Genomic DNA, 19,012 nt, shown 5'->3' on the forward strand with positions numbered 1-19,012 from the left:
GACTGGCCTGAGTGAGGGAGAACATGCGGGGGGGGGGGGCGGTCACCACCGCCTTCCTCCAAACTCTCACTTCCCTTCTTTGCATATGACCTCAGCAGTTGATGTGGAAATTGTCATATTTATACTCCTGGATCCTGGTGTGGATAAGGTCAGCGCTTCTAATCTACCCTCCCTTTCATTCATTCAACAGATATTTATCAAGTTTCTGTGATTTGCTAAGCCCTATGGATACAATCAGTGGTAATCTTCATGTCTAGATTTTTTAGGTGGTTTGTGATCCATGAACCTGTAAGCTACAATAACAAATATGTCAAGTGCTAATTCAAATGCTCCCCATGACTCTCCACACAAACCCTGTGAGGTCAGCGCTGTTAGGATATCCTCATTGTTACATATAAGAAGAAATGGAGACTGAGTTTTCAACTGAGACGTTGACCCAAGTCTGTGGGATGCCCGCACCCATAACCATTGCGTAACATTGCCTCCTGATTGTAGCACCTATAGGGATTAAGGGGTCCATTCAAAAATCAGTGGCAATTGTGGATGCCCAACATGGTTTGATGATCAAGGAACCCAGTTTTCAGAGGCCCAGAGCAGCATAGGACTGGGAAGCTGGCTAATGGCCCAGAATTCAGCAAGTGGCATGACAAATATGGTCACGGATTTGGAGCTTGATTGGCTGTAGAGTTCAGAGTGATCAGAGGCCAGGGTTACAGGCCTCCAGACCCGTGCCCTTTGTACCGCCAGGTGTGCCAGGTTGCTTACAAGATACCATGGATGGGAAAGTATTCCTATTCAGTAATCCAGACACGAAGTTTATTGTTGCCCCAGAAGCAGAGGTGAGAGGTGCCCAGGTCTGCAGTTCTTCCGAATCTTCTAAAAGGTACTGTGGTCATAAAATACCTGAATGGAATTGAGGGAGGAGCTCGACTCTGGTGGGACTCAAACCCCACAACCTTTGAATGACCATTCCAAATCTAAGTAGAGTCCAAGGCGCTAGCCATTGTACAACAGAGCCACTTACTGAAATTAAGCCTTGCTAAACTGTCCGTCTGAAGCCACCCTTTCAGCTCTCTTTTAGGTGTGGCACTGGGCCTTTGCCGAACCCTGCTCGGGTCTAAAGGCGGACTCCGCCAACGTTGCGGGCGGGGTTGCTCTCCCCCACGTCCGGCTGCTCGGGGTTTGGGAGTTCGGAGCCCAGGCAGAGTGCTCCTGCCTCTTACTGCCCCTGGGGGTGGTTGTGGCAGCGGCGTGGGGTGGGGCGGGGGGGGGCGGGCGGGGAGGGGTCTCTGCGGAGCGGACTACAATTCCCAGAGTGCCACGTGGGCACTCCTGCGGCCGTCGCGCGCGCAGGGCGGGCTGGGCCAGGCGGCGTCCGGCGCTCTGGGGCTGCGCTGCGCCGCCGGCTCTGCGGCTCGCCTGCCCTGGGGAAGGCGCGGAAGGCAGTGTCGCCGGCCGGCGCAGCCGGTTTGGGCTGCTGTAGGCGGACGGGGAGGAGCGCTGCGGGCGGGCGTTGCCAGGCGGCGGGCGGGGCTGGCCGGACCATGCAGGGCGCAGAGCCGGCGAGAGGCTGCTGAGACCCGGCTCTGCGCGCCCAGCGGCGGCTGATGCCCCCCGCGCTCCCCACTCCGTTGCCGCAGCTGGGCCGCATCTGGACGGGGCACCGCACGGCGGGGCCGACGCCGGGTGAGCATAGGCCGGGCGAGTGGGTCTCCGAGCAGGAGGATGTGCCCGGCCCCGTCGTGGGGAGGTGATGGTGTCGGCCTGGGGTGGAAGGCGCGCCCTGCTGCTCTGTCTCCTCGCCGGGCCCTCTGCTACCCTGGCTCCTACCAGGGTTGTCCGCAGTGACCTGGGACAGGGGCCCGAAGCAACTAGGCATTCCCTTCTCTCCACATCCCATCCTTGGCGCGCTCTGGGAGGCCCGCGGTCTGAGGACCTTGGAGTTGGGGTCGCTGGTTCAGTACACCTCCCGGCTTTTCCTTTTCGCGTGAAGGAAGGGGAGATGATCTGTAAGGGCTTCCTGTGGTCCAGACCAGTTTCTCATTCTGGCTTGGACGCTCTTGGGCTACGTTACAGCCGTGACCTTCACCTTCTCCCCAGGTATGGGAGAACCCGAAGAAAAACTCAGTCCCATCTGCTGCCCTCTTGAGCAGATCCGTAAAGCGCCAGGAATAGAACCCAAGCGTCCTAATCTTAGCCCAGCCAGCTTTTCCCTCCCTCTGAGCTCAATCCCCAAATATTCATCTGAGTGGCTTGCTGAGGGTGTTTGTGGGGGTGCCTTCAAGGCCTTTTTCCTCTCAATCACCTTTTCTCTCTGGGCGGTCACCTCTCAGGTACCTCCGGACTCTACCTCCTTTGCTCTGTCGCCCTCTATGGGCCAGCCGAGGCATGGCGCTGCCCGAGCCTCTGGACAGGGGCTGAATAGAGCCCCTTCCCAGCAAGCTGCCCTTCTGGGTATTGGGACTTGGACTGGTCATCCATAGAACCTCCCTAGGTCTTTGGGTACCGAGTCGAGCCAGAGGCGCTAAGTTAGTACTTCTCTTCAAGCCTTTTGATTAGGGACCCTGGATGTCGGGAGAGTAGACTGTCATTTTCGCTGGAGGGTTTCTGAGAGCAAATCTCACTACACCCGTTGCACAGAGAGGGAGACTAAATACTAAAGTGGGAAAGGGACTTGCTCAAGGTCACTTGGAGAATTGTGGGCAGAGATGGGACAAGGGCTAGAACCCAGCCTCCTGCCTCTGGAACTCCTCACCTCAAGTCCCATGCCTCTACCCGACGGCCCTGGAAAGAGACCCTGTCTTCAGCCACCCCATTCAGTATTGCTAAGTTTCACTACAGGTTGACCCTTTGGGGTCCTCTGACTGGGCCAGGAGGTGGGAAATCTAGACATTTGAATCCACTGACTCCCCTGTGCCCACAGGTCACAATGCTGCTCGGGGCGTCTCTAGTGGGAGTGTTGCTGTTCTCCAAGCTGGTGCTGAAGCTGCCCTGGACCCCAGTGGGGTTGTCACTGCTGCTCCTCTACCTGGGCTCCGGTGGCTGGCGTTTTGTCCGGATCTTCATCAAGACCATCAGGCGCGATGTCTTGTGAGTACCTGGTGTAGCTCTTCCTGGGGTCTCCCACACTTCTCTGGGCTCCTAGTCCCCAAAATATCCCCAGACAAGACCCACAGGGCACCTGGGTCCCAAAGAAGCAGGCTCTGCTCCACACCCTTCTCCTGGGACTAGTACCTGGACCTCCATCTCCAAGGTCACAGTCTCCTCCTGGGGAATCTCCCTAACCTGGTGCTTCTTAGCCTGGGACAGACTTGGGGGCCTGGGATGTAACATGGGACACCAGATGTGTCAGGAGATATCTGAAAGAATCCTGAGGACACGCTGTAGCTTGTGAAAGGGTGACAGGAACCCTGTGAGAAAGGTCCTGTCCTTGGGTTGGCATGAGTTCAAGAGCAGGGCCCCAAATCGGATGTCTGGGAAAACCTTTTCCCAAGAGAATGTCAAGTGTACTCCATAGGGATACGCTGTACCAGAAACACTTGCTGCCGCCTTCTCTGTGCCAGGTGCCAGGCTCTGGGTCCCAGAGAGGAGCAAGGCAGACCCAGTCCCAGGATAAGCTTAGACTGGTCAGGAAGATAATTAGGGGTCACAGTAAATCCCGAAACTGCCAGTGCCAGGCAGGCAGAGACCCTGGCAGTCTTGCTCACAGTAGTATTCCAGTGCCCAGAACAGTGACCCACCCCCAGAACAGGAAGCTCAGCATCTGTCAGTCTGAGTCGATTGCAAAAGGAGGTGTCGCGTGGCTGCCGCAAGGAGGGTGGCAGCAGCTGAGATCTGTGGAGCACAGAGAAGGGGGAGAGGCGATAGGCCAGGGCCTTGAGGAATCAGAGGAGGCCTCCTGGAGGAAAAGCAGTTGTTCCCGAGAGATATCCCAGGGTGGTGGGAGCAAGGGGTTCCAGCCAGAGGCCTAGAGGCCAGGAAGCTGGGAGAGATCAGGGGTCAGAGGTGGCAGGAGCAGGGCAGGGCAGGGCAGGAAAGTGGGGTGTGGCCAGCGATTCCACGAATACTTGCTGAACATCTCTGTGCCTGGCGCTGAGCGGAGCCAGGAGGACACGGTGGCAGCAGGACGGAACCCTGCCCCTGCTGGGCTCCCAGGAGGAAGACGACAGATTGCAAACTCACCCTTCGTTTACTGTGGCGATGTGGGGGGGGAGATAAGGCGTTGTGGGAGGCCCCGGAAGAGGAGTTTCACCTTGACTTGGACCCTGGAGTCACAGAAGGCTCTGACAGAGCAGCTGACTCAGAGCAGACACTGATGGTAGTAGGAATTGAACTCTGGAGCCAGAGAGGACTGGGCTTCAAATCTTAGTTTGATCACATTGCACCCATGAAGCCAGGGCAAGCCATCTGCCGGCAGACCCTCAGTTTCCCCCTCTGTACAGGGAAGAGAGTTATCAGCCGGTCCCTGTGCTGGACAAGGAGAGCGTTGCCAGCGATTGGGCTCAGGAGCCTCAAGCCTGTGGGGCAGCACCCTGGGCCAGGGTATTGGGACCCCCACTCCCAGCCCCAGCAATCACAACTCCCTTGCTGGCTCCCCCACAGCGGCGGCATGGTGCTCCTGAAGGTGAAGATGAAGGTCCGGCGCTACCTGCAACAGCGGCGGACAGTCCCCATTTTGTTTGCCTCTACGGTACAGCGCCACCCCGACAAGACAGCCCTGATCTTTGAGGGCACGGACACCCACTGGACCTTCCGCCAGCTGGACGAGTACTCGAACAGCGTGGCCAACTTCCTGCAGGCCCGGGGCCTGGCCTCCGGCGATGTGGCTGCCCTCTTCATGGAGAACCGCAATGAGTTTGTGGGCCTGTGGCTGGGCATGGCCAAGGTAGGTGTGGAGGCGGCACTGATCAACACCAACCTCCGGCGGGACGCCCTGCGCCACTGCCTGACCACCTCCCGGGCCCGGGCCCTCATCTTTGGCAGCGAGATGGCCCCAGGTAAGTCCCCCATTGCGGGGGCAGAAGCAGGGAGTCCCATGGGACCTTGCACGGACCCCAGCCCCCCTCCAGCCCTGGCTGTGTAGCTCAGAGATTAGGGGCATGGGCCCTGGAGTCAGATGGCCCGTGCTTTGCCACTGGTAAGCTGGTGATCCTCAGTAAGGGACTGGAATGCTCTGTGCCTCAGTTTCCTCGCTATAGTATCTACCTCATACCATTTGCAAGATGATATTTCGCCTGAAGTGCTAACAAAGTGGCTGATGCTAGGTGAGCCCTCAGGTTTCATGGTAACCGTTCTTGTGACTAATCGGGCCTCATTTCCTTATCTGTGAAGTGGGAACAAGAACCCGTTCTCTGCGGTACTGCAGAGCTTGCTCCACGTGCCGCCACAGTGGGCACTGACCGGGTCCTGGGCGCAGCACTTTACAAGAGCACCTCTCGCCTTCACAAAGCCTGGTGAGGAAGGGGTTGTCACCAGCTTTATAGATGAGGAGCCTGAGGTTCACAGTGGTGTGAGCAACTCACCCACGGCCACGCAGCTGGTACATGGCGGAGCCCAGATCTGACCTGGGCTTGGCCTCAGTGTCCCTGTTCTCTCTTCCCACACTGCTGTGGTTTGTGAAATAATGGACAGGGAAGGTTATTAAGATGCTGAAAGGGGAGGAGGAAGGATTCAGCAGGGAGAGGGGAGCTTTTGGGACAAGTCAAAAAGAAGCCCAAGGAAATGGGCCAGGTGGGCCAGGACTGGCCCGTGCCCAGGGCAGGTGAACATCTGGATGCCTGTAATGCACGGGGGAGCCTGAGGGAAGGTTCTCACTGTCTGAAGACGATGGAGGGCCGCTAGGCTCTGAGCCCCATCCTTCTCTTCTAACAAGACCTCCACGGACTAGCCTAGTACAGTGAGTGGGAACAGAAATCTTGGTGGGAGATAGAGCTGGCTTTGATTTCCAGCTTCAGCTCATTCTGGCTGTGAACAAGCCCCTCTCATTCTCAGAGACTCAATTTCCTTATCTGTAAAATGGGCGGGTGTTGGCACCTGTGTGCTAGGCTGCATGAACAGGAGAACGCACGTAGGGTCCACCGTGTAGTTAGCCAGTGGCCAATGGGAGCTGTTGCTCCTATCGGCATCTTCCTTATAACGAGGGCCTGGGTGCTTCTCTCTCCCCCACCCAGCCAGCCTCCCCTGACATGGGCAGCAGTCCTGGGAACCCTGGGTTTCCTGGCCTGCCTGCTGACCTGCTGTCTCCCTGCAGCTGTCCTTGAGATCCATGACAGCCTGGACCCTTCGCTCAGCCTCTTCTGCTCCGGTTCGTGGGAGCCCAGCTCAGTGCCTGCCAACACAGAGCACCTGGACCCCTTGCTGGAAGAAGCCCCCAATAACCTGCCCAGTCGCCCTGACAAGGGCTTCACAGGTGAGCCCTGCTCCCTCACAGAGGGGATCTGTGATGGTCAAGGAGAGGTCACTGGCCTCGGGGCCAGAGGCCTGGGTTCTTCTGCATACTTGCCATGTGACCTGGAGTGAGTCATGTCACCTCCCTTTTCCATCTGGGAAAATGGGGACGGTAACCCTGGGGTTACTGCAGGTTACGGGAGCTGCTGTTTATGAATGTGCAAGGCCTGGTGCCCCGTACACAGGAACTCACAAACCCGACTCTGACGTGCTGGACAGGCCGTTGAGGATGCCTGACGTGTGCAGGGGCCTGTGGGGCCCGGGAGCCTGCTGTCTCTGCATTTGGTTTGGGCTTGGGCCAGGGGCAAGACCCTTTCAGTATTCATCCAGCACCTCTTCACTGGACGCCCCTGTTGGGCTGTGACCCCTGTCTGCACTGGGCTGCCTGCCTTCCCCTCCCCTCCTCCAGGCAGCCCCCTGGGCCCGCTTGCCTCTCTTCCTCTACACTCCCTTGTGGAACCCCAAGCTTGCTGGGTCTCCTGGTGTCTTCAGAGCCTGGGCTGAGTTCATATCCCGGCTCTGCTGCTTCCTTTGCGTGACCTACACACCTGCTGAGCTGCCCTCTAGCCTTGGTTCCTGCAGCCATGGAATTGGGGATGGTGACAGAAAGGGACTTTTCTATTTTTAAAGATTATTTTTTTTTTTTAAAGAGAGGGGAAAGGAGGGAGAAACAGAGGAAAACACCAATGTGTGGTTGCCTCTTGAGTGCCCCTAACTGGGGACCTGGCCCGCAACCCAGGCGTGTGTCCCTCTGATTCCCAGGCCAGCACTCAGTCCACCAGGGCAAAAGTGACTTTTGAGGATTGAAAAAGATGCAGTGGACCCGTGGCTGGTGTGGCTCAGTGGATTGAGTGCCGGCCTGTGAACCAAAGTGTGTCACCAGTTCAGTTCCCGGTCAGAGCATATACTTGGGTTGTGGGCCAGGTCCCCATTTGGGGGTGTGTGAGAGGAACCACACATTGATGTTTCTCTTCCTCTCTTTCTCCCTCCCTTCTCCACTCTCTAAAAGTAAATAAGTTCTTAAAAAAACAGAAGATGCAGTGGGAAGCTAGGGTGTGAACAGGAAGGGCTCAGTAACTGGTCACTGATGACTCCCTGGGCTTGGCACAGAGGGAGGGCCCAGAAGAAGTTTGTTAATGGAACAGATGCAGACATTAGAGCAGAAAGTGGCATCTGGGCTCATCAGAGTAGACTTCCCAGAGGAGGCATGACGGGAGTGGGCACTGAAGGATGCACATACAGGTCTCCGCCTGACTGCTCAGCCCTGTGCTGCCCCCTCTCACAGCGCCTATGTGTGTGTTTTCTTCAGATAAGCTCTTCTACATCTACACGTCGGGCACCACGGGGCTGCCCAAAGCTGCCATCGTGGTGCACAGCAGGTAAGGGGCGGGTGTCTGGGGGAGAGCGTGGGGTGACAGGGCCTAGGAGCCTCCCGTCCGGCCATTCCAGGGGCCCACTGAGCCCTCTGCCCTCCCAGGTATTACCGCATGGCTGCCCTGGTGTACTACGGATTTCGCATGCGGCCCGATGACATTGTTTACGACTGCCTCCCACTCTACCACTCCGCAGGTAACCTGGGCCCGCCCCTCCGTCTCCAGGACCCCTAGGGCCTCGGGAACCCCACCACTCTTGGCAGGCAGTGTGTTGCAGTAGAAACACATGAGCTTCGGAGTCAAATCAGGGTTCAGGTCCAGACGTGGCCATTGATTGGAGCTCTGAATGAGGATGGCCACGCCAGTCTGATGGCATGTGTGGTCATGTCCCACAGGGCATCTCAGCTCGTCTCACTATTCAGTTCATTTCCACAGATGTGCACGGTCTTGCTGCTTTGTTTTAGAACCTTGAGGGAAGACAAATGGGATAAGCAAAGTTCCTGCCCTCAAGGTGCTAAGAGTTGGGTGTGTGTTTGAGGCAGGATGAGTGAGGGGAGGAGCCCACTTCACATGGTACAAGAAATAGTGTGGTGAGAGTGGGAGGGCCTGGGAACAGGGGCTCAGCTGGAGTGAAGAGCCTCGCAATGGCCAGGAAGGCTTTCTGGAAAAGGTGCCCCCAAGACAGGCAGATGTGGAGTGCAGAAGCCATGCAGGCTAGCTTAGTCCCCTCGGCTGAATGGCAGCATTATGGGTACAGGAGCAGGAGGCTCTGGGGGAATGTGTACTGTATCCTGTAGGCACTGGGGAGCCATGGAAGATGTCTCACTAGGGGAGAGATAGGGCCATTAGTGTTGGAGCACGAAGACAGGAGAGAGAGACCAGAGGGGAGGGTCTCCCGTCTCTGACCTCCAGGGCCCACTCTGCTTTCAGGAAACATCGTGGGAATGGGGCAGTGCCTACTCCATGGCATGACAGTGGTCATCCGGAAGAAGTTCTCAGCCTCCCGCTTCTGGGATGATTGTGTCAAGTACAACTGCACAGTGAGTGAGAGAAGGGGGTGAGCCACCGCTGTCCCACCATGACCCTCCCACCAGCCCTGCCTCGGGACATCTGGCTTACAGCTGAGGCAGCCAGGGGCTCGTTGCTCAGCTGGGGAGATGGGGGCCCAGAGAGGAGAAGGAGTGCCCCTGGGGGGCAGGGACAGAACTGGTAGCTGTGGGGGCCTGAGGGTCCGGAGATGGGAAGTGAGCGCAGCCTCAGGGACCCTCACTCACACCAAGCCCAACCCCAGATTGTGCAGTACATCGGCGAGCTGTGCCGCTACCTCCTGAACCAGCCGCCCCGGGAGGCGGAGCAGCGGCACCGGGTGCGCATGGCCCTGGGCAACGGCCTCCGGCAGTCCATCTGGACCGAGTTCTCTAGTCGCTTCCGCATCCCCCAGGTGGCTGAGTTCTACGGGGCCACCGAGTGCAACTGCAGCCTGGGCAACTTCGACAGCCAGGTGCGTCCCAGGCCGGGGCATGCGCACGGGCCACAGCGGGCCTGGCAGCAGGGGAGCGTGGAGTTCCGGCACGGGGGTGTGGGTGCTGAGTGTGCCCCCTCACACACGCGGTCCAGTTCTGGACCCATGGTGGCGAGCCCGGCCCAAGTCTTGGCCTTTGCAGGTAGGAGCCTGTGGCTTCAACAGCCGCATCCTGTCCTTCGTGTACCCGATCCGGCTGGTACGTGTCAACGAGGACACCATGGAGCTGATCCGGGGGCCCAATGGCGTCTGTCTTCCCTGCCAGCCAGGTCTGCCCTGGGGTCGGAATCAGGAGTTGGGGGTAAGGGATTGGCCCAGGAGAGAGAAGACAGGAGTGGGTGGGTAGTAGCCCTGTTCTGACAAGTGGCTGTCTGTCAGGTGTTCTCCTAGGGCTGTAAGTCATTTATTTCTGCAGCCATCTGTTCACCCATCCATTGTTTCACCATCCCATCCGTCTGTCCATCAGTCCATTCATTCACTTTCATGTTGAGGGCGCTGGGACCCTGGGATGATCCTGGCTTAGCTCTTTAGCTCTGTGTCTGAGTCCCCACCTCTGCAGTGGGGCTGAGGCAGCACTGTCTCTCGGGGCGGCCCTGAGGATCATGTGGTGCAGAACATGAAGCTCTTTTTATTTATTTTATTTTTAAACATTTTACATATTTATTTTTAGAGAAAGGAAGGGAAGGAGAAAGAGAGGGAGAGAAACATTAATGGGTGAAATACATCGATTGGTTGCCTCTGGCACACCCCTAACTGGAGACCTGGCACGCAATCCAGCCTTGTGCCCTGACGGGGAATCGAACCGGCAACCTTTGGGTTCGTAGGCCGGCACTGAATCCACTGAGCCACACCAGCCAGGGCAGAACATGAAGGTCTTTGAACTGAGCCAGGAGCCCGGGGAGTGCTGCCTTTGGCCAGACTTTTGGCCTGGTCCCCCTTTCATCTATTTGTTCATCTTTCCATCTGCTCAACTGACCAGACATCACCGAGCGCCTACATGTGTCAGACCTGTGAAGTGGGGCTCCCTGCCCTGGTGGGGCCCTGGGCGATGGGGAGAAATAGGCATTTCTGTGGGAAGCAGGGTGACCAGAAGTCAGACTGGTCACGCTGCAGGGTGCATCTGGGGGCAGGGGGACCAGTGGGAGAGGACACCAAGGGCAAAGCTGGCCCCGCCTTCCCTGCCCCCAGGTGAGCCGGGCCAGTTGGTGGGCCGCATCATCCAGCAGGACCCCCTGCGGCGCTTTGATGGCTACCTCAACCAGGGCGCCAACAATAAGAAGATCGCCAAGGACGTCTTCAGCAAGGGGGACCAGGCCTACCTCACTGGTGGGTGGGCACCTCTCCCCACCCCTTCGCAGCCCCATGGTGGGGGTGGGGGTGGAGAGGTATGAAAGGGCCTTCCCCCACCTTCAGAGAACACCTCCCTAGGACTCTCCCAGTCCCATCCCCAGAGTTGAGCAGATCCTAGGGGTCCGGCAAGGACTGCTTGGCCCAAGCCCCTGGACCATGAGCCAGGCTGGCTCAAGCCCTACCTCATGTACCCCCGCCTTAGGCGACGTGCTGGTGATGGATGAGCTGGGCTACCTGTATTTCCGAGACCGCACGGGCGACACGTTCCGCTGGAAAGGCGAGAATGTGTCCACCACGGAGGTGGAGGGCATACTTAGCCGCCTGCTGGACATGGCTGATGTGGCAGTATATGGTGTCGAGGTGCCAGGTATGTCTGTACCGGGGGGTGGAAGGTGCCACCAGGGGGCCCTGCCAGCTGCTCACCGTCCACTCCTCTGCCCTCAGGAACCGAGGGCCGAGCCGGGATGGCTGCTGTGGCCAATCCCTCCGGCAGCTGTGACCTAGAGCACTTTGCACAGCTCCTGGAGAAGGAGCTGCCCCTGTATGCCCGACCCATCTTCCTGCGCTTCCTGCCTGAGCTTCACAAAACAGGTCTGTACCCTCCCCTGCTCCAGCTTGCAGGTTCCAGGCCTTGGCCCCTTCTGGGTTTCTTCTGGAGAGACCTGGGTAGCTGTCACTTGACCTTCAGCCATAGCCTAGCCAGTCAGTGGGTAAACTGACCTGCCTGTGTACAAGTGAGCAGATTGAGCCTACAGAGACAGAAGGGTTCATCGATTCATTAATGGAACAAATATTAATTGAGTATCTACTATGTGCCAGGCTCTGTGCTAGGCCTTGGGGAGATACATAACAAATTCTGATAGGACCTTCTTGGAGCTTCTAGAGCAGTAGCAGAGGCAGCCCCATGACAAGGAATTACAAAGTAAAGGATGGAATACAGATGAAACCGACAGAAAAGTGGGTGAAGAGGGGTTCGGAGGACTAGGGAGCTTCCCTGAGGAGGTGATGTTTCAGCTGAGACCTGACTGAGAGGGACGACTTCCTGGGAAGAGCAAGTGTGAACCCTGAGACAGGAAGGCCCTTGGACACCCAGGGAGTGAAAGGAGCCCCCAGCATTGGAGCCAGGGAGACGGGTGGGCAGCGGCATGAGGTGGGAGAGAGAGGCCAGCGGGGGCCAGAAGCCCAGAGCCTTGTGGGCTGGGGTGGGGCAGTAGGGAGCCAGCAAAGTGTTTGAGCAGGTCAGTAACCTGGTCAGAGTCGTGTTCTACGAAGCCCTCTGGCTGCGGTGTGGAGAGGGAGAGGGCCGTAGGCAGCCCTGGATGGGGACTGGGGAAATGAGTGCGTCGCTGTGGTCATCTTCCAGGGGAGACATGAGTGGTGGGTCTACCCTCATATGGCAGGGTGGCGCCATTCTCCTGTCGGTCAGCCCACTGATGACTCTCGGGAGTTGTCTGGTGGGCAGGGAGCTCGAGCCCAGACCGTCCACCCTGCTCTCCACAGCCCTTGCTGCCCTGCCCTGGCTCTCCCCCCTTCTGGCTGCTCAGCTTCCGGCCTCATCTGCCTGGCCACCTCCCACGTGGTCATCATGTCATCCCTGCCTTGACAGTATTAAGAAAAATCCGCTGCTACTTACACTACTTCAGAGGCGTGAGAATCGGATAACACGTGCATCCTAGGGTCCATAGGTTGAACCCTCTGGGGCCGATGAGCAGCTTAAATGTCATCATCACACCTGCACCTGGGAGGTGCTCAGCTGAAAGGAGCCTTCGCAGAGACCCAGGGTCTGCTCCTCACCGCTGTCAGTGCGTGGCCTTGGACAGACAGCTTCCCTTCTCCAGTCCTCAGTTTCCCCATTTGTGAAAGGCGGTGGGTAATGTGGCCCCCCACCCCTTTGCCACAGCTGCTCTGAGAAGCAGAACATAATGAAGTCGATGGAGCCTTCTCGGAAAATAAGAAGGGGTCTGCTCTCGCACACGGGCCCTTTCCTACCTCTCTGGCCCTTCTCTGTCCCATCTTCAACTCTGATGAGTAGGTTGCTGGGAGCTCAGCCCCCGCCCTGCCCCCTCTGACTCTTCTTCCCCTGTCTTCTGCTCCCTCAGGGACATTCAAGTTACAGAAGACAGAGCTGCGGAAGGAGGGCTTTGACCCTGCAGTCGTGAAAGACCCGCTGTTCTACCTGGACGCCCGGAGGGGCCGCTACATCCCATTAGACCAAGAGGCCTATACCCGGATCCAGGCTGGCGAGGAGAAGCTGTGATTTGCCCCAAGTCCCTCCCAGGGCCGGCGGATGCTGGATCCAGAGCCCCAGCCGCCACCCCGGAGGGGTCCTGGGCAATGCCAGACCAAAGCAAGCAGGGCCCGGCACCTCGACTGCGAGGTGCTGACCCCTCTCCCTCTTCAAACTGCCAAGTGACTCACTGCCGCCTACCCCCTCCCCCAGCGGCTTTCTGTGAAAGCCTCATGTGCACGTTCGTCTTCAAGGCCAGGCGGGTCCCCAGGCTGAGACTGACTGGGCTCCTCAGGATGATGTCTTGGGTTAGGCCCAGGGAAGCTGGAGGGTCACCAAGCACTCGCCGGAGCAGGGAGTTTGTAAATGGGACTGGGACAGACGACCGCTGACTCAGAAGGCCAGCAGAGTGGACAGGGCAGAGGTGGCCAACTTTCAACTGGTCGAAGAGGACCCTGGCCCCAGAGCTGCTGTAACGTGACAGCTCTGTCCACGCCTCCAGGAAGATAGGAGAAGGGCCCTGACCTACAGCAGGCCGCTGGGACGGAGTGTCTGCCCTTTCCTGTCCTCTCCCAGGGTAGCTGCCTGGCTGTCCCTCAGGCAGGGCCTTTCTGTCTTTGTGGGTCTGTCCATGTCACCTTCTCCATCTCAGTCCTGAACCGGCTTTGAGAGGAGGAGGGGTGGAGGGTACTCAGGGGCCAATAAACTGCCTTGACTCCTCCCAGACTGTGCATGCCACCTGAGCTCCCCCCACCCACCCATGTTCTCAGGCCCCACCTTCCTCCTGCCCCTCTGGTCCCTTCACTCCCTCATCGATCTATTCATGCACTGGGACTTGGAGCAGGTAAGATGCCACATCCCGCACTTCAGTTCCCACCTGTCCAGCAAGGGGCTTAGCTTGAAAGTCCAAAGTGGCTGTGTCACAAGCTTGTGGTCTTGGGCAAGTGACAGTCTTCTCAATGAAATGGGAATAACAGGAGGATTCAGAGAGCTGAAGGCAGCCATTATGATGAAAGGGCTGCTCAGCCTTGGAGAAAACTAACCCCAGGCAGGGTCCCACCTCCTGTCCCTGGCTGTTCTCTCTGCCCGGGGTGCATTGCCCCAGTGGTTTACAGGCTGTGAGGAAGCAGAGCAGGGCTGCCTAACCAGCTCTGGCAGTTCAGGAAAGCTCCCTGAAGAGTCTAACCAAGGCTGTGGAGTGAGCGGTACCCTCGGTCCCATCCCTGGGGTCCTACCCAGGTTGGAGATGGCATGGCTGGAAAGGGGTCCCACTCAACTGAGGGCAGTAGGCATTGTGCCCCTGGTTTTTATCTTCACTGACCTTCACCATTGCCTGTGTCACTTGGTTGAGGTCACACAGCAAGGAGTGGGAGCTGGAATGCAAACCCCAGCCCTCAGCCCTTCCCGCTGCCCCACCCACCCGATGCAGAAGACTGCAGGAGAGCCGGAAGACCTTTCGTTCCACACGTGCCTGGGGACCACGCCCTGGGCCAGCAGCTGACAGTTCAGGTTGAGTGTGGCCATGATAAGAAACCTGGGGTGCCTCCTGGGGGTACGACCTTTGAAAGAGGAGAGTGGGGCTTCTCCTGGGGGCAAGTGTGGAAGGGGTGGTAGTTGGCTCCTTGGAACTAGAGGCTAAGTGGGGTTGGGGGAGGGGTGGTAGGCATGGCTGCAATGCCCCCAATGTGGCCAGCAGAGGGCGTGCAGAGCTTTCAGAATCCTGCGAACACGTAGAGCTCCACCCAGGCAGGCAGGCAGGTACCCCGGCCCAGGGGACCCTGCCTTGGGCTTTTGAGGGCTTCCAAGGGGCTCGGTTTGGCTGACAGCAGGGCCTTGTGTCTTTAACCCTTCAGCAGCACGCGCTCTCCAGGTTAAACACAGTCACCGAAAAGCACTATGGCCTGGTGGAAGCCCCAGCTCGGGAATCAGACATGCCTACATTCAAGTCCATTAGTCAGGTTCAGCCTCAGTTTCCGCCCCTGTCGGACTCTTTACATTGCAATCTTGTGAACGTGCTTAGAAATCTCTTCGCACAAGCTCTGATGTTGATATCTGCTCAGTTATGTGGTAGCTGCAAAGGGAGACCTCAGACTAGGCCTAAGTTCCCCACCTCCCCATTAGCACCCCCATGAAGGGGTGGGACTGTGGGCCTCTGGGCCTTGCCGCCTCCTCCAAGCCAGGGTTGTATGCGTTGTCCACACGCAGGCGGCAGGTGCGCAAACCGTGCTTGTGAAGTTAATGAAGGACAGCTACGGTTTATCGGGCACTTCTGACATTTATATAGTGCTTTGCTATTTACAGAGCACCGAGTCGTTTCATCTGTGCAGCAGATTCTAAAGGCGTTTGTGCAGAGGGGTGAGGTAGGAGGTGAGGGGGCCCATGTTGAGCAAGATAGAGACCCAAGCCCTAGATCTATGGGGCCGGGGGCAGGGGGCGGCTAGCGGTAAAGAAGCAAAGGTTGTGTGCTTAGCTGCACCTAACCTGGCGTCCTAGCCTGCGCACAGGGGTAGGAATGGGGTTGAAGGGGTCATATCTTCTGGTCAGAGACTTTTCAAGAAGAGCTCCAATAATCGGAGGGGAAGAAGTGGCCAAGTGTCAAGGCGTGGAGGGGAACAGCCAGCCCGGCCAGTTAAAGAAGGGCACTGAGGCTGCTGTGGGGTGGGTGGTGAGGGGTTGGCGTGTACAGTTGGGGCCAGATCTGAAAAGTGAGTGCCCGTGGGCACCCCTCCGGGAGATCCTTGAATGAAGTCAAACCGCTTCCTTAGACTTGCAATAGACACCAAGTGTGGGGGCACTTCCTATGCGCCGGGCGCTGTGCAAGGCGCTTTATGTGCATTATTTCGTTAAAGCCGGAACACAGAGCTGCTGATATTTTGATCTCCATTCCGCAGATGAGGAATCTGAGGCTCAGAGAAGCAAAGTCTCTCCGGGAGCCTCAGTGTTCCCATCTGCAACTGCGCCGGGGAGGCTGGAAGGGGTCTACTTCTGTCGTCCCCGGAGGTCCTACCGCCCCTGGGACAGGCAAGTGGCCGCCCGGGCCAGTGCTTGGCGTATCACTTTCAATTCCTGGGAAGAAGGTTAAATACCTCCGAGGGGCCCATTGAAGCGTTGGCGACATGGGAGGGGGCGAACGAGTGACTTTCAAAGGGGCCTGAATGAGCAGCTGGCCCCTCCCCCCAGGAGGGGGCCCTGCTTCCTCCCGTCCTAATGGTATTCTGGGCTCGGCCCTGGTCTTTGGCGGCAGTTTAACCCGAGCCGGGAAGGATTTCTTTCTCACTGATCTCAGCTTGACACCCAATTAGCACAAGAAAGGGAGGAGGAAGCCTGCGAGAGGCGCCTCCCAGCCTCCCGGGGCGCACGAGGGGAGCAGGCGGGAAGACAAAGGGCAGCGGGCAGGGGGGGCACCGCGCCCTCGCCTCCCCCCGCCGACCCAGCCATTGTCTCCCTAGCAGCTTCTGAGGGGATGGTAGCCGACGCCCGGCCTGGCCAGCCTGCTGGAGGGGACAGGGGAAAGGGGCCCAAGCCCCTCTTCTGCGTGGGTCCCAGGGGAAGGCCCTTGGGTGAGCGGGCCCCAGCAGGAGGCCCTGAGTAGGGGCAGAGATCCTGAAGGCAACGCAGCCTCGGGTCAGGTCTGACATTTAGGGGTCCCATGGGCAAGCCGCTGGTTCTGAGCCTCAGTTTTCTCATTTGAAAAATGGGAATAATATTAGTCCCTGTGAGGATTCAATCGGGTAATGCATGTAAAGCACCTGGCAGTTGCAAATGGGGCATTCAATATATATTCCTTAAATGAATATATGATACACTATTATTGTTACGAATTAAAAGGTTGAGTAAGGTGGGCTCAGGAGCAGATGAGCTCCAGATACTCACAGAATGGGCTGATTTACCCAGAAGTTAGCTCAGCCTCAGGGGCTATGCAGGGAGAAACTGGAGGACCCCCTGCCTGCTGTGATGTGGGAAGGATTCCCACTTCTCCGGAGGGAAGGAATGCCTCTGGCCTTCCCATGTGCCCTCTCTCTCCCCGCCTCCACCTCCCACAATTCCTTTGGACTTGGGTTTAGAGGTGACTTCCAGGACTGGATTAGGGGCCTCCTCCTGCTCCCACAGGCTACCCGCTGCCCACGCCCACCGCCACCACGTTCCCCCTTCATAACACTGATGGCACTGTGTGGCCCTTTTTTTACATTTTTCCATCTGTGTCTCCCAAACAGCGGTCCCCAATCTTTTTGGCGCCAGGGACCAGGTTTCATGGAAGACAATTTTTCCACAGGTTGAGGTTGGGGGAGGAGGCGGAGCTCAGGCAGTAACGCGAGTGAAGCTTTGCTTGCTGCTGCTCACCTCCTGCCTTGTGGCTCCGTTCCTAACAGGCCAGGGACTGCTACCAGTCCACTGCTGGGGGGTTGGGGACCGCTACCAGTCCACTGCTGGGGGGTTGGGGACCTGTGTCCTAGAACATCAGCCCCTCCTGGAGGACGGGGACCCCATTGGTTTTGTTCACCATTGTGTTCCCAGCGCTAGCAGTGGGCCTGGCACTGAATAGGTGCTCAGTGAATGTTTGTCAAATGGATGAAGCTCTTCAAATGCTCCCCAGCTCTTCGGTTCCAGCGTCGGGAGGTGGCAGTTCCCAGGGTCAGAGGATATTCAACACAGAGGTGGGCTGGGATCAGAAGCTCTAAGGGCTCTGAATGCCTTCTAGGAAGGCCCTTGTCTTGTTAGCAAAAGAAACCATTAAGTGATTTTGAGCAGTGGAGTGCTACGTGTTCATTCATTCATTCATTCTTTCTTTCTTTCTTTCTTTCAGCAAGCACTTACCAAACCCCTACATTGAGCTGTACAAAGCTCCTTATCATGAGCTATGGAATCACAGATGAATCGGGCAACGTTTCTGCCCTGGGGGATCTGGGTCCAGCGGCAGAATCTTAGAATATTTTTGCTAAAAGGACCTTAAGAGATCTCTTATTCCCAAACTTTCTTGGGGAAGTGACCTACCCAGCATGATGAATGTGGGGCCTCTTCATTTACCACAGGATTCCTTTGCACTGTTTGAGGACCAGGGCTGTCTCGTTTGTCCTCATTTTGCCAGTGCTCTGGAACAGTGACTGGGTACATGGAAAGTGCTCAGGACTGTCCATGGAGTTGAATTGTATAATGAAGCCACGGCCACACAGAGGGAGATAAGAAACGGCCTTCAAAGAAGAAGCAGGTGCAGGTGAGAGGTGATGAGTGGTGGTTGAAGAATGCGGAGTGGCTATGTCAGCTTAGAAGGGGGACGAACCCAAATTTAGCAACTGTTTGGATGTAGGAAAGGATTAAGAACAACTTCCAAGGCTTCTTGCTTGGGTGTTTCAGTGCGTGGCAGCGGTTCACGTGAGATGGGGAACACAGGTGAGAGCCTGTTTTAGGGAGAGGCACTGTGCCACAAGCTCATTTAGTCCTCACTACAACCCTCTGAAGTAGGGGCTGTTATTACGCCCATTTTACAGATGAGGAAACTGAGGCACAAAGATGGTAAGGGCCTTGCCCAAAGATACAGCTAGGAAGTGGTGGGAACTGGTTATGTAGCTGGCAGCTGAACTCCAGCCTTTTAACCATTACGTCATTCTGCCCTTAACCATGAGGCTACACCACCACCACCATACTCTACCAATGCTGAGTTCAGTTTTAGAAGAGTTGTGGTTTAGATACCCTGGGACATCCACTTCACTCCATCTGTGTCCTGGGCTTTGGTAACAGGACCCGGTGGTCTCCATATCTTCTTCCTTGTTCCCCTCCAAACCATTCTCCACCCTGCAGCTAGAAAGGATATGTTGTCTTGATTGATTTGATGGGGGGTGGGGGGAAGGAGAGAGAGAGAGGAATATCCATTTGTTGTTCCACTTATTTATGCATTCATCGGTTGATCCTTGTATGTGCCATGACCAGGGATCGAACTTGCAACCTTGGCTTATCAGGAGGATGCTCTAACCGACTGATGTACCCAGCCAGGGTCAAGGCTGAAATTCTTATCTGGCTCCCAAGGCATGATTTTGTCCCTGCCCACCTTTATAGCCTCATCTCTTACCAGGTCCTCTGTTCCCCAATTTGCACCTT

General features: G+C 57.1%; 1 protein-coding gene across 1 annotated transcript; it reads left to right on the forward strand.

Annotated features, from left to right (window-relative positions):
* The first annotated feature begins 1,386 nt into the window (after window positions 1-1,386).
* Window positions 1,387-13,645, forward strand: SLC27A4 (solute carrier family 27 member 4). The gene is made up of 13 exons (XM_090274810.1): window positions 1,387-1,686; window positions 2,924-3,090; window positions 4,603-4,997; window positions 6,251-6,409; window positions 7,757-7,826; window positions 7,925-8,016; window positions 8,751-8,860; window positions 9,112-9,321; window positions 9,485-9,611; window positions 10,531-10,668; window positions 10,895-11,059; window positions 11,137-11,283; window positions 12,792-13,645. The coding sequence occupies exons 2-13, from the start codon at window positions 2,930-2,932 to the stop codon at window positions 12,947-12,949; spliced, it is 1,932 nt and encodes a 643-aa protein (XP_090130936.1). The 5' UTR covers window positions 1,387-1,686; window positions 2,924-2,929; the 3' UTR covers window positions 12,950-13,645.
* The last annotated feature ends 5,367 nt before the right edge of the window (window positions 13,646-19,012 follow it).

Source organism: Furipterus horrens, unplaced genomic scaffold, assembly GCF_987537825.1.
Source record: "Furipterus horrens unplaced genomic scaffold, mFurHor1.1.pri manual_scaffold_4, whole genome shotgun sequence".
Classification (NCBI taxonomy): Eukaryota; Metazoa; Chordata; class Mammalia; order Chiroptera; family Furipteridae; genus Furipterus; species Furipterus horrens.